Source organism: Pristis pectinata, chromosome 19 (assembly GCF_009764475.1).
Source record: "Pristis pectinata isolate sPriPec2 chromosome 19, sPriPec2.1.pri, whole genome shotgun sequence".
Classification (NCBI taxonomy): domain Eukaryota; kingdom Metazoa; phylum Chordata; class Chondrichthyes; order Rhinopristiformes; family Pristidae; genus Pristis; species Pristis pectinata.
The window spans coordinates 29319171-29331337 of NC_067423.1; the positions used below are offsets into that span (position 1 = coordinate 29319171).

A 12167-nucleotide genomic window follows, 5' to 3' on the forward strand; every position below is an offset into this window, starting at 1 on the left:
CCATCTTTTCCAACAGAGGATACAAGTAACATTCCAGAAATAGTTGCAAATCAGGAATTGGAGGGAGGAAAATGGTGCTGAGCAAATAATTGGAACTTGGGGCTGATGGGTCTCGAGGTCCTGATGGACTTTGGTTTTAATTTTCTAAGATTGCCACAATTTGGGAAGGATCCATCAGATTGGAAAATAGCAAGTGCAAATCTTTTATGGGAAAAAGGGAAAGAGACTACAAACCTGCTGGCCTAACATCTCTCATAGAACAAGACGTTACAAGTTGTGATTAAAAATGTTATAGGAGGACACACAGAAAAGTTCAAAATAATAGATAAATTCAACTTGGTTTTGAGAAAGGGAAATTGTGTTTAAACAATTTATTGCTATTCTTTGAAATGTGTAAGGTGCTCTGGATAAAGGGGGACCAGTGGATGTAAAAAACTTGCATTTCCAGAAGACATTTGGTAAAGTACCACCACAAACGTTATTGCAGAAAATAAAAGTTCATGGTGTAGGAGGCAACATTGGCCTTGCTAGAAAACGGGCCAAGAGGAAACTAAGAGGAGGCATAAATGGGCCTTTCTAGTTGGCAAGATAAAAGCAGTTGTGTGCTACAACAATTTGTGCAGGGCCCTCAATTTTATGCAGGAGCAAGAAGTGTTAACCCAATTAGACAGGAGTGCAGAGGTGATGTTTCAATCAGATCAATTGTGATCTTATTAAATGGCAGAGCATATATGAGGGGCCAAGTAACCTGCTCTTGCTCTTAATTCATATGTTCATGATGCCTCAGACATGAAGCTTCTCTAGAATCCTTTAACATCCAGTAAACTCCCATCTGTTGAAGCTGCGAAGTTTATCAATTCTTCTTTTTGTCATTAGGGGAATCTCAGCAAATTTTTGTTCCACTATTAGACGGCAAGGGATGTCCAGCAGCAAGCAAAGACTGGTAACAGCAGCTGGAAAATATCAGTAATTCAGTATGGAACAATAGAGATCCCAGTAAAAGGGCAGCACGGTAGCGTAGCGGTTAGCGCGATGCTATTACAGCGCCAATGATCGGGGTTCGATTCCCGTCGCTGTCTGTAAGAAGTTTGTACGTTCTCCCGTGTCTGCGTGGGTTTCCTCCGGGTGCTCCGGTTTCCTCCCACATTGCAAAGACGTACGGGTAGTTTAACTGGGGTTTAAAATGGGAGGCGCGGACTCGTTGGGCCTGTTACCACGCAGTAAATAAAATTTTTTTAAAAAAATAAAAAAAAATTTGGGTCAACCATCAGAACTGGGAAAGGTTAAACAGGTTTTAATATGCTAGTTGATTGTGGTGGAGGACCACAGGGAGCAAAAGAAAAAGATCCATGATAATGTAAAATAGTAGGAGAGATTCCGTGCCATAAGGAATTATAATGCAAGGCAAAAGAATGTACTAATCCAACGAGTAAAGAAACAAAAGATGGGGTTAGAGATGTAAACAGCAGTAGAGCAATTGTGGTTGAGCTTACTGTTGAATGTTCTGGCATGGTGGACAACCGGAATGACATGGATAATCAATGTGGAAGGCAACCAAAAACTCCAAATCTTGCCACAAATTGAAAGGGAGGGTTTTCATAAAATGGACACCCATTTACTCCCAAAAGCTATTCCCTTCTTTCAGTCCATTCTTTTGTTTCATTATGTCCAGGAATCACTCACTTTCTTTATTTACAAAGTAATTAAAAAAATCTGCAACAATAGATTATAGACCAGTAGAATGTAATACAAGGCCACCTTTACCTCTGAAGATTTTAAGCTTTATTGGTGGAAAATTTAACTGGACAGTTAGCTTCCTTATGAAATATTACTGACACAAAGTCAAATACAAATCGGTTGTGACACCATGAGGAACTGAATTTTGCTTGAAAGCTAACACGATTTAGCAGTCATTCATTGCTACAAACCAATATGGGTGTCAAATTTCAAAAAAGGAATTACTCAGATGACTTCCAATCAGCAGGAAAGTGACTGAAGGTATTGTCAATGGCCCATCAAACAAATTTTTACCAATAACTTGCTTTTTATGCTTAGTTTGGATTCTAGCAGGACCATCAACAAGAAAGATGCATTCCAAAGATGTGGGGGAAAAAAAATCATATTCAAGGAGTTAAATATGGTAGCAATTTGCAAACAGATGAAGGGATAAGGAAATAGAAGGAACAGGGTCCTGAGTTTGAATGAATGATCATATTGAATAGCAGAGCAGGCTCAAAGTACTGAATGCCCTGCACCTACTCCTATTTTCCATGTGTCTGTGACTGGTCTGAACAGCAAGATAGTATTTGACAGAAGTTACTGTGACTTGTTGGAAAACTCTCAATTAGCTGGAGACATTTTCATTGCAAATGAGAATGGCTGTAGTTGTTGAAAGTCAATCACCTTAACTTCAGGATCTTGGCTCAGGACAGTATCCTAGGCTCAACAGTCTTCAGCTGCTTCAGTGATCTTCCCTCCATCATAAAGGTCATAATTTGAGATGTGTACATAATGCACAATTCCTTTTAGCCGCAAAAAAACCAATGATGCAGAAGCAACTGAGGCTAGATACTCTGTAGCAAGCAACTCTACTCCTAAATTTCCATAATCCTCGTATCGAAAAGGGTCTAGTCAGGAGTGTGGTGGAACACACACTATGTTTGGATTAGTGCAGTTCCCTCAACTTAAATTCTGACACAATCCAGGGAAAAGTTTTCCATCGAATTAACATCACAACCACATTCCTTCCCTTCTCCACTGGTATACCAAGATGCAGTCCAGCAACTCTCCAAGGCTTTTTCAACAGACCCTTCCACCTCCATCATACATAAAGACAAGGACAACAAACTTCATGGCAGTTTCACTCATGCCAAGATCTGCCACTGCAACCCCCTCCTCCTCACCATGGCATTTTGGGTATATATCATTATCATTGGATTGAAATCAAGAAATGGCCGTCGAACCACTGAAAATACTTACACTACTAATGGCTGCAAGAGGTAGCATACCTCTACCTTCTGAAAGCCACTAGAAGTGGGCAATAACTACTGTCCTTGTCAGTAATGTATCTGTGAATGAATAAGGAGCCAGATCACAGATTCAGTTATCCCTCTACTAAAAGCACTGTTTGACTCATCTCAAGATTTTCTATTCAGAAAGTGCAGGTTGCTGGAATTCTTAAGTTTAAAATCTCATGCATTAACACGCTAATTCTCTGGATGCTATTTCTAGATGGTCAATCCCTCTTTCCCCATGGCATCCCCAAAATGGATTTGTTATTCTACCCATTTCAGAAGCAGATGCAACTGAGACACATGTTGTGAAACAACAATGACCAAGCAGGATTTTCAGTCAGTGGATTATGACTCATGAATAACCCAAATCTGGAATTTAAATTTTAATCCTGAAATAAATATTACATTCGATTTAAAATAACTGTCCTTTTTATTCAACATTAAAAATTACACCATGTACAAAAATGATACAAGAATTTACAAAACAAAAAAAAGACATTTATTCAAGCTATTGAGGTATTGGCATCAGAATATGTAAGAGGAAAATATATACTGTAAAAATCAGGTGTAAATCACACTCTCCTTTTGAGAGACTGTAGAAAACACCTTAGGTTTAAAATATACATAGGTTTTCCATTCATCAAAACAGAAAAAATATTAATTCAAGTTTTGAAACCCTGCTTATGCCACTAATCTGTTTTATGATTTCCAGTGACTCAAGTTTGAATTTTCATTTTACACAGGCTGAAAAGCAGTGTTTTGGACAATAAATGCTGAATTCTATCAAACCCTATTACATTAGATGAACATAGCAATGTACAAGTCATCCCAGTGTACCAGTCACCTCTCTATTTTGTCTCTTCCAAAACTAGCTAGTAGTCTTACACACCATTTGATACACACAGCAATTGAAGGAAAATTCAGGATGCAGAAAACAAACAAATCAACAGAGTACATTCATACCAGACACACGAGTTGTATCAGACCTACTTTGATAGGCTCCACAAGTCTTGTGCGAATGGGTAACCAAAATCCCTCAAAACTAACTTTGGAATGGGAAACAGGTGTGAAGGATGAAACCTAGTCCCAAGAAGACCATAGCTCCTTCCTTGTACAACAACCACTTCCCTTTAGTGTTAGTTGCGATTTTCCTCTGGTATTTTCTTTTAATAAATGGATTGGTTTGTCACACTATAACTTACTATGATATTGAATACAATTAAACAGCGGCAGCGATGTCTGCTCATTGGTAGTGTTGTCAAGTTGTTCAATGAACTAACTTTGCAAGTTTGCATTTAATAAAAGCAAGTATTTTAATAAATACATTCCAATTATGCAACCCTACTAATTTACTAATGTACTAGTACTCACTGTACTTTGTAAAACAGCATCAGTAATTACAACATATTCCAAATGCACCGTTAATACAAAATCTACTCAACTCCCAGAGTTGAATTTCCTAAGTAAAATGTCAAAAGTAGCCTTAAAGATCACTAAACAAAGGGTAGTTTTTAGTAGAATTTTAACTTCCTATTCTAGAATAGTGTCTTCCTTAGGGATGACAAAATGCTGGCACAAGAAAGGACCGTGCAAATTTTAATACAGCCCATCACAGTTTAATTTCTGCAATTTTTGGGATATTGACTAAAATAGAAGTACCAAATTGCAGTTTCAAAGTAAAGGCAGCTGTGGAAAATTCAATTTCAGTTCTGACTTAACTAATGTCCACCCATCCCCAACACACCCCACCCCCAGCCCAAAATGTGCACATTTTGGCAGGTGCAAACCATATGATTCAATTTTTAAAAAAATTCTTGTACATGCCCAACACCACCATCACTTAAGTACTGGCCATGTATTTCCAAGTATTGACTTTGAGCTTATCAAATGAAAAGCAATACAAAAAAATCTCTAAATGTTTGCCATGATGTTAGCTTAAAAATATATAACCAACTCTTCTCTTACTTCTGTGGCTTACAAATAACTTGCAAAAAAGATTGATATTTCATTGTGAGTATTCAAATATATGTTCCAAAAATGTTAAACAATCAACATTATATGTCAAACTAAAACCAAAGCAAATGCTGTCACAAGGCCAAGTTAAAACATTTTGGTTTGCACGAGGATAGGTTCTTTTTGGGGGGGGGGGGGGGGGGGGGTTACTATAATTTTGAGCCTTCCTTTGCTCAGAATAAAAGCTTACATACAATAAGAATTTATTACACAAATCAATAAGGAATACACACTTCAATACTTGTAATAGTTAACAAGACTACAAAAAAGTTTCCAGATACATCATTTTTAGTTAGAATGCAAATTCAAGTCTTTTCAAATACCTTTTATTTCATGGAGGTGAAAAATGCCATTACAATTGCAAACAATTATTTACATTTCTCCTATGTTTTCAATTTTGGTTGCAATAAAAAAGGTCATTCTTTTCAATTCTCCTCTTGATAGTTTCCAACTAATCAGAATCCATCATTCCCATTTCAGACAATGGCATAGGCAAATCCTCATATTCCAGCTCCATAGAAGACAATCCCCCACCTGCACAAATTTCAAATTTATCACAATTTGTTCTTATTTCATCCATATCGGTTCTGAGTCTTTACAATTCTTTTTAGCTACGTCATCCAAAGGGGATCATCAGTAGTACTGATCTCTCCCTGACGATAGAGGGGAAAGGAATATCACCTCAATCAATTTCATATGGTTATCCATTAGCAGTGATGTTTAGAATTCATAACTTCTACAAACTGTATTGAAATTAACTACTTCATTATATCCAGGATTTTTACACAAAGACGAATTTTGTCAGAATTCATTACATTGAACCTCAAAGCACTATGTTTTATTCCATAGATTCCGAGGCTGCATTATGATAGCGAGAGATCATAAAAATACATGTGAAAGTATCTACTTAGCATGTTGGTCAACCATCACAAATAGCAATTTTCTGAACCTGCAGCATTTATACACTGTAGGGTAAAAAGCAACTGATGTGTTCAGCTTCTTGTAATCAAAAACAAGCCTTTTAATCCACAGAAGTTCAACTGGATGCAACCATGACATGCTCCAATTCTTACTTTGTGTTTGGACCAAAAATTAATCATGCTTTTCAGAAAAGGGCGGGGGAAGACCATAAAAAGATCTCAATTCATGACATTATAAAGTCTACAAATACTCCAAGTTCCCATTGCTGAATAATTAACTTAACTAGTAAACATTCCAAGGAGTAACAAGTCAAAGAAAGACAAAGGAACAGTTTCAACCAGATTGTGGATCGCTATTGCTAGAATGCTTGTGGTATCCTCTCAGCAATGACGCTCTTTGTGATATACTGGCTTCTACACGACTAACTATAATGTAAACTGGTAATTTAATCTTTGATCCTCTTCTATTATCATTACCAATTTCAGACGGGTTACGTGTCTACAATAACAATTGTAGGAGGAGGTAGCGAGATATGACAAGAAAAGGGTATGAGGGTGGGAGCAGAACAAAACTAGTTCAACAAGTAATCAAGAAGGTCGAAAGAATGAAAAAAATTAAAAAAAATGAAAAGGCTCCCTGAAGCTTGTGTTTGCCTATAACCATATTAAACTGGATCTGAAGATAATAAGGATAAAAAAAAACCATAAAATGATTTTACTCCAAAAATGTCCCACCATTAGAAACTTAAATCACGCCACTCTCACAGGTCTTAATCGGATCACGGGGGACAAGTTTACTTTAAGAATTTTTTGAGCCCTTTGGCGTGCTTTGGAAACACTTTCATCGGAAGATGAATCTTCTACTTTTATGGTTGGAAAGGTAGTTAGCCTGAACGCAGCAGCGGCTTTCCTGGATAAGTTGCGTCGTAAAACCCTGCTCATAACCTGCGAAGGAGAAGTCTTTGTGAGGCAGCTTTTGGTTTTCTTGGTGACGGGCTCCCCCGCATTGGTTCCCGCTTTCCTTTGTCTCCTCCGCCGACTCCTGGGCGCCCTCTCGGCGGTAGATTTAATTTCAGCCGTGGGTTCTGCTTCAGGTACCATGGAGCGGCATGAAGAATACCCGTACACATCCTTACTGCGCAGGATGACCGGAGAGAAACCTTCCTCCCTCATGCTGCACAGGAAGTCCCACAGCTCCAGCTCCGAGTTGTGAAAGTCGTTGCACTTCGGCATGAAGATCCTGAGCGCATCCTCCAGCGCCTTTGTTCCCGCGAACACCATCTGCGATCTGGAGTAGACCACTCGCTCCTCGGCAGCAGCGCATACTTCCATGGCCAGGGCTGACCTGACTCTTTCCAATTCACTCACCCACTGTCGCACGGCACCTCACCAGTTTTACACAAGCGCACATATATGTGCACTCAAAAAAGGATCAGCCACACACACACACACACACACCCCCAAGCATAGAGTGGGAGTTGAAAATACAACACACACAAAAAGAGCCACTCACATTTCCTCAAGATGTCCCTGGGAAATGAGAAACGGCCCCATCCGCCGCCCATTTATAAACAGGAGCCCTCCCAGTACGTCAGTCCAGTGACTCCACCCCGCCCCGCTCAACAGCAACAAAACAAGCCGCCCCAACACTCGGCGCGACGAGAGGGCAGTGCACCGCCTGCCTCCCACACTGGCAGGCGGCCACCACATGGAAAGAGTGAGGGAAGCGCTTGGAGTTGGGTCCAGCGGCAGCGCAAGCTTGCCTGGTCAGGTAGCATCTGTGGGGAAACTGCAGGCAGGCACTGGGTCACTCAGGCCAGCTAGATACCTTGCCTGGGATTAAAACACTGGGTGTCCTTTTATTTACCAAGAGGCCACTGCATCAAAGCGAAGCCGTAGTGTGATTCTCACCGATGGCACCGCAGGGTGCATTCCGAGTGAGGTCTGTGACAGACGCCGAGCACAAACTATTCAGTCACATGAACCCCGCTTGTTTTAATGGATATTTGAAACTCAGCCCAAGGGGGAGAGAATTGGCAGATTTACCTCTTCCACACGACCGATGTTTGTCAATTCTCTGCTGCATCGGATCTGAGACCCAATCATTTGACCCAAAGGCTTTTCTGCACGATTAATCCCCCCTCCTGGTTTGCTGAGCATCATGGGAGTTCGTAGAAACCGGTGGAAACCACGTTCGACTTTCAAAGAGAACCCCAGATTTTCGCCCTGGGCCTGATTAGCTGTATATTTAAGTTTCAAATTGTTTGCAACAATCTACTCTAAAGCCATCTCAGTTCTGATCAATCACTTGGAAATAATTTTTGCCAAGTTTTCAATTTGCATTGTCTCACATTCTGGTTTTATGGCTATTTTGGTGCAATGGTTCTGGTATCATAATTCACAACTCTTTTAGTCCATCTTTTGTTTCCAGACCAATTACCATACTTTTTACTTTGAACCTTAAACCTCTTTTGTTGGTTTGGTCACTCCTATCTTCCATTCCATCACAGACCTTCCTTTCTTATTCTTTCCTTCTCTGGCTTGTTTTAAAAACGTTACAGCTCTGAAATTTATGAGTTCTGATGAAAGATAGGCACAACATCGTGGGCAAAATGGCCTGTCTACTGCTCTACTGTTCTATGATATCAATCTGCAATATAAATTATGTTTTTCTCTCTCTCCACAGATGCTGTCTGATCTGCTGAGTATTTTCAGTTTTTTTTAATTGGGGGAAAATTCATTCTATAAAGTTTGTGGATAATCAGACTGTAAAGTCTTTTTCAGATTGATCAATATTTTCATTCTTATGAAGTATCCTCACTGACAGACCTCACCAGCATCCTTGAGTCGTCTCACAAATATTACACTGTTACGTCAGGAGTAGCTCTATCACCTTCATTTACAATCAATATTCCTAGTTTTAAATCATTATCAATTTGTAACATCAACTGAAACATACTGTTTATAAATCTTCTGCATTTTAAATATTACTTAACCCATATTAAAAATATTTAACCAACTATATGGGTAATAATTATTTTCTGAGTAGAAAAGCCCGATGAAAACAAAAGTAAAAACTGCACTGACTTGTATGTTATTTCCTTTTCCACAGAAGCTGCTTAACTGGCTGAGTTCTTAAAGCATTTCTGTTTTTGTTTTAGATTCCAGCATCTGGAGTTTCATTTGTTTTCTTATGTTATAATATTGGCTCTGCATGTTGGATAAACATTGCCGTCTTCTGTTCATATCATGAGTGAAAACATAAAATGGGGAGACATCTGATAGATGTAATATTCATTAATCTGCACTCTAATTATGCACACCAGTAGAATAGGATTAGGTTGATTCTGCATCCTGTCCAAGCTGCCTGTTATGTTTTGAACTTGCATCAATGCCTTAAATTATATTTAACTCATTTAAATTTTAAAGAAGACATGAGGTTCCTTGCTAGATTTATGCAAACCACTGGACAACACTATGTTGAGTCCATTATAGGTTTATGCCTATATTTGCTGAGGATAAATCAACTTGTTAATGGTTGTGAAACTTTTAAAGACATAACATGGAAAAAATGTGCACATTTGGAAATGATATGCCAATAAAACTAGCATTAATTTGTTAAAAGCAAATTAAATTTGACTAACCTGATTATGTTGTTTTCTGAGGTAATGAAGACGATTGACGAGAATAGGGTAATTGATGTATACATGGACTTTCAGAAGTAATTTGCTGAAAATACCACATAATAGATTTGCAAGCAAGTTAAAGGAACAATGGCAGCATAGAAGCATAATTGGCTATGAGACAAAAAGCAGAGTGGTGGTGTATGTTTTTTCAGAATTAAGGGGAATTTTTTTTTTACTCTTTGCATGATGTAAAAATAGAGCAACAAGATATTCAGAACCAAGCAAAATTAAAGTAAAATTCTAAATTACATTACTGAGCTGCTGCTCTTTCAGAAACTAACTGAAAGGTTTTTTTTGTTGCTGAGCTGAAAGGGAGGTGGTTACTTTTGTTTACCCCAGGGATTGTTCCCAAGAATTTCTGTGCTCCCAAGAATTGGTGTTGGGTACACTAGTCTTTTGATATATCTTGTATACAAGAATAATTTTAAAATTGGAGATTAAACAAAGCTGGGAAATGTAGTGAACAATTTAAAGGATAGTAACTTCAGGAGTTTATAGACGGACTGGTAAATTGGGGAGACACGTGACATAAAATTCAACACAGGAAAATCTGATAAGATATATTTTTGGAGGAAGAATGAAGAGAAGCCATTTAAGTTAAATGGCACAATTTTAAAGATTTGCAGTAAAAAGTGATAATGGGTGTATGCTCAAATCTTTGAAGACAGATTATCCTTTCTGAGTGTCTTTGACCTGAAATATTAATTCTGTTTCTCTATGGATGTTGTCTGGCCTGCTGAGTATTTCCAACATTTCCAGCATCTGCAGTTTTTTGACTTTTAGTCTTTGAAAATAGTAGGACAGGTTGAGAAGGCACTTAAAAAGATATTTGTGGAATCCTTGGCTTTTATGAAGAAGACTGCACAAAAACAAATAAGTTATGCAACATACACTGGTAAAAGCTGATCTAACAACATCCAAAAGCAAATTGGTTAAATACTCAAAGATTTACAGGGCTATGAGATAGTTTAGTGAAGTAGGATTAAAGACCTGGCATAAACATCTTGGACTGAAATGCCTCCTATCTTATGAATCTGATTCTCTGCTAAATGTATTTAAAATGGTAGCATGTTCACAATCAAGAAAATTATTACTCCTAGATTCATATCTCCTTGATACATCTGGGACAATACAAATCAGTTGCCATATTAGTGTATTTGTAAAGACTAGTAAACTGTAAATTGTTACATATGTTGATCACTCCATGATTACAGAAGACATGACTGAATCTTCCAGGTGCTCTGGTTTCCTCCCACATCCCAATGACATGCTTAGAGGTTTGTAGACTATTGTAACTTGCCTCTTCATCTGGGTAAGTAGCTAAGGGATCAAAGGGGAGTTGATGGTCCATGTTAGATAGAGTAAGCAGCAGGGATATTGGGAAATAAAGAGAGGTGGAATGGATCTCATGGGATTGCTCTGCTGGAGCTGACATGGACCTGATGGGCTGACTGGCCTACTTCTGTGTTGTTATAAGTAAGTAATTATACAGGTCTTCATTGGTAAAATAAGCATGAAACTGAATAATTTGCTGTAGAAAATACATCATTAATATAATGTTGCAAATATATTGGTCTGTCATAATCACTTATTATGTGGAAATAGCAACATAAAGTAGCATCACAGAATACTAACAACAGACATCACCATCCGTGATGTCATCAGCTCATGGCTGGTTGTGGTGGAGTATACAGTGAAGAACTGCATGTGCACCAGCTGGTTATTATAATATTGGCAGGAAGCATTGTATTGTTCCCTTTATTTTGGGTCAGTAAGTTTGGTGTGAAGGAAAAGAAGGGATTTGTTTATTCAGTAATTTGTAGAGAGGAGATTGGAAGATAGAATTAATTTATTCATCAAATCATTGAATTTGGTGCAAGAGACAGAAGGGATCTATTTATTCAGTCATTTATGAAGAGAAAACCAGGACTCTGAGAATGACAGTTGCTATGGTTACACTAGTGCTCACTGGTGCTGAGAGCAAACCCACAGCTGTTTAATGTTTTTTTTCCCAACTGCTGATAGCTCATGGGAAAGTAGTTCCAGTTGGGTTGTAGTCTCACTTAGATGGAATAAATTTTACACCCCATGGAGATGAAGTAACCACTGATTGTTGTGTGGTTGTAGTGACCAACTACCATATGCAAAATAGGGACAAAATGAGATCAAAAAGATATGGCAACTTTATTCATAAATGGATCGTGCATGTGATCAGACTCGTTATAAGCAAAGACCTATTTCCAGAGTAGAAACATGATCAGAAGTTGTAAAGTAAAAAAAAATCTGACTGGCTGAAAGACATATTCTATTTATTGTACCATTAATAATTACAACCAGTGAGAAAATTATTAACTTATTTTGTGGGTTTTTAGCCAAAGAAGACAAGTTGATGCACTTTTATGGTCTCACATACTTATCTGTTTATAATGTTGGGGAAACAGAATTGTGGATAGCAATGAATAAAAAACCTTTTTTCCAAGAGAATATCACCAATGAAATATTATAATTTTTTAAAATAAATTTTACAGGAAGTG

The 12167-nt window shown here is 38.1% G+C and overlaps 1 protein-coding gene across 1 annotated transcript; it reads right to left on the reverse strand.

Annotated features, from left to right (window-relative positions):
* Positions 1-6664: 6664 nt before the first annotated feature.
* LOC127580508 (coiled-coil domain-containing protein 71L-like) lies at positions 6665-7454 on the reverse strand. Its single transcript, XM_052034086.1, has one exon. It carries the CDS (start codon positions 7277-7279, stop codon positions 6698-6700), a length of 582 nt encoding a protein of 193 aa, XP_051890046.1. The 5' UTR covers positions 7280-7454; the 3' UTR covers positions 6665-6697.
* Between the last annotated feature and the right edge of the window lie 4713 nt (positions 7455-12167).

Coding starts and splice junctions, on each gene's coding strand:
- LOC127580508 (XM_052034086.1), bottom strand. CDS start 7,279: ATGGAAGTATGCGCTGCTGCCGAGGAGCGAGTGGTCTACTCCAGATCG.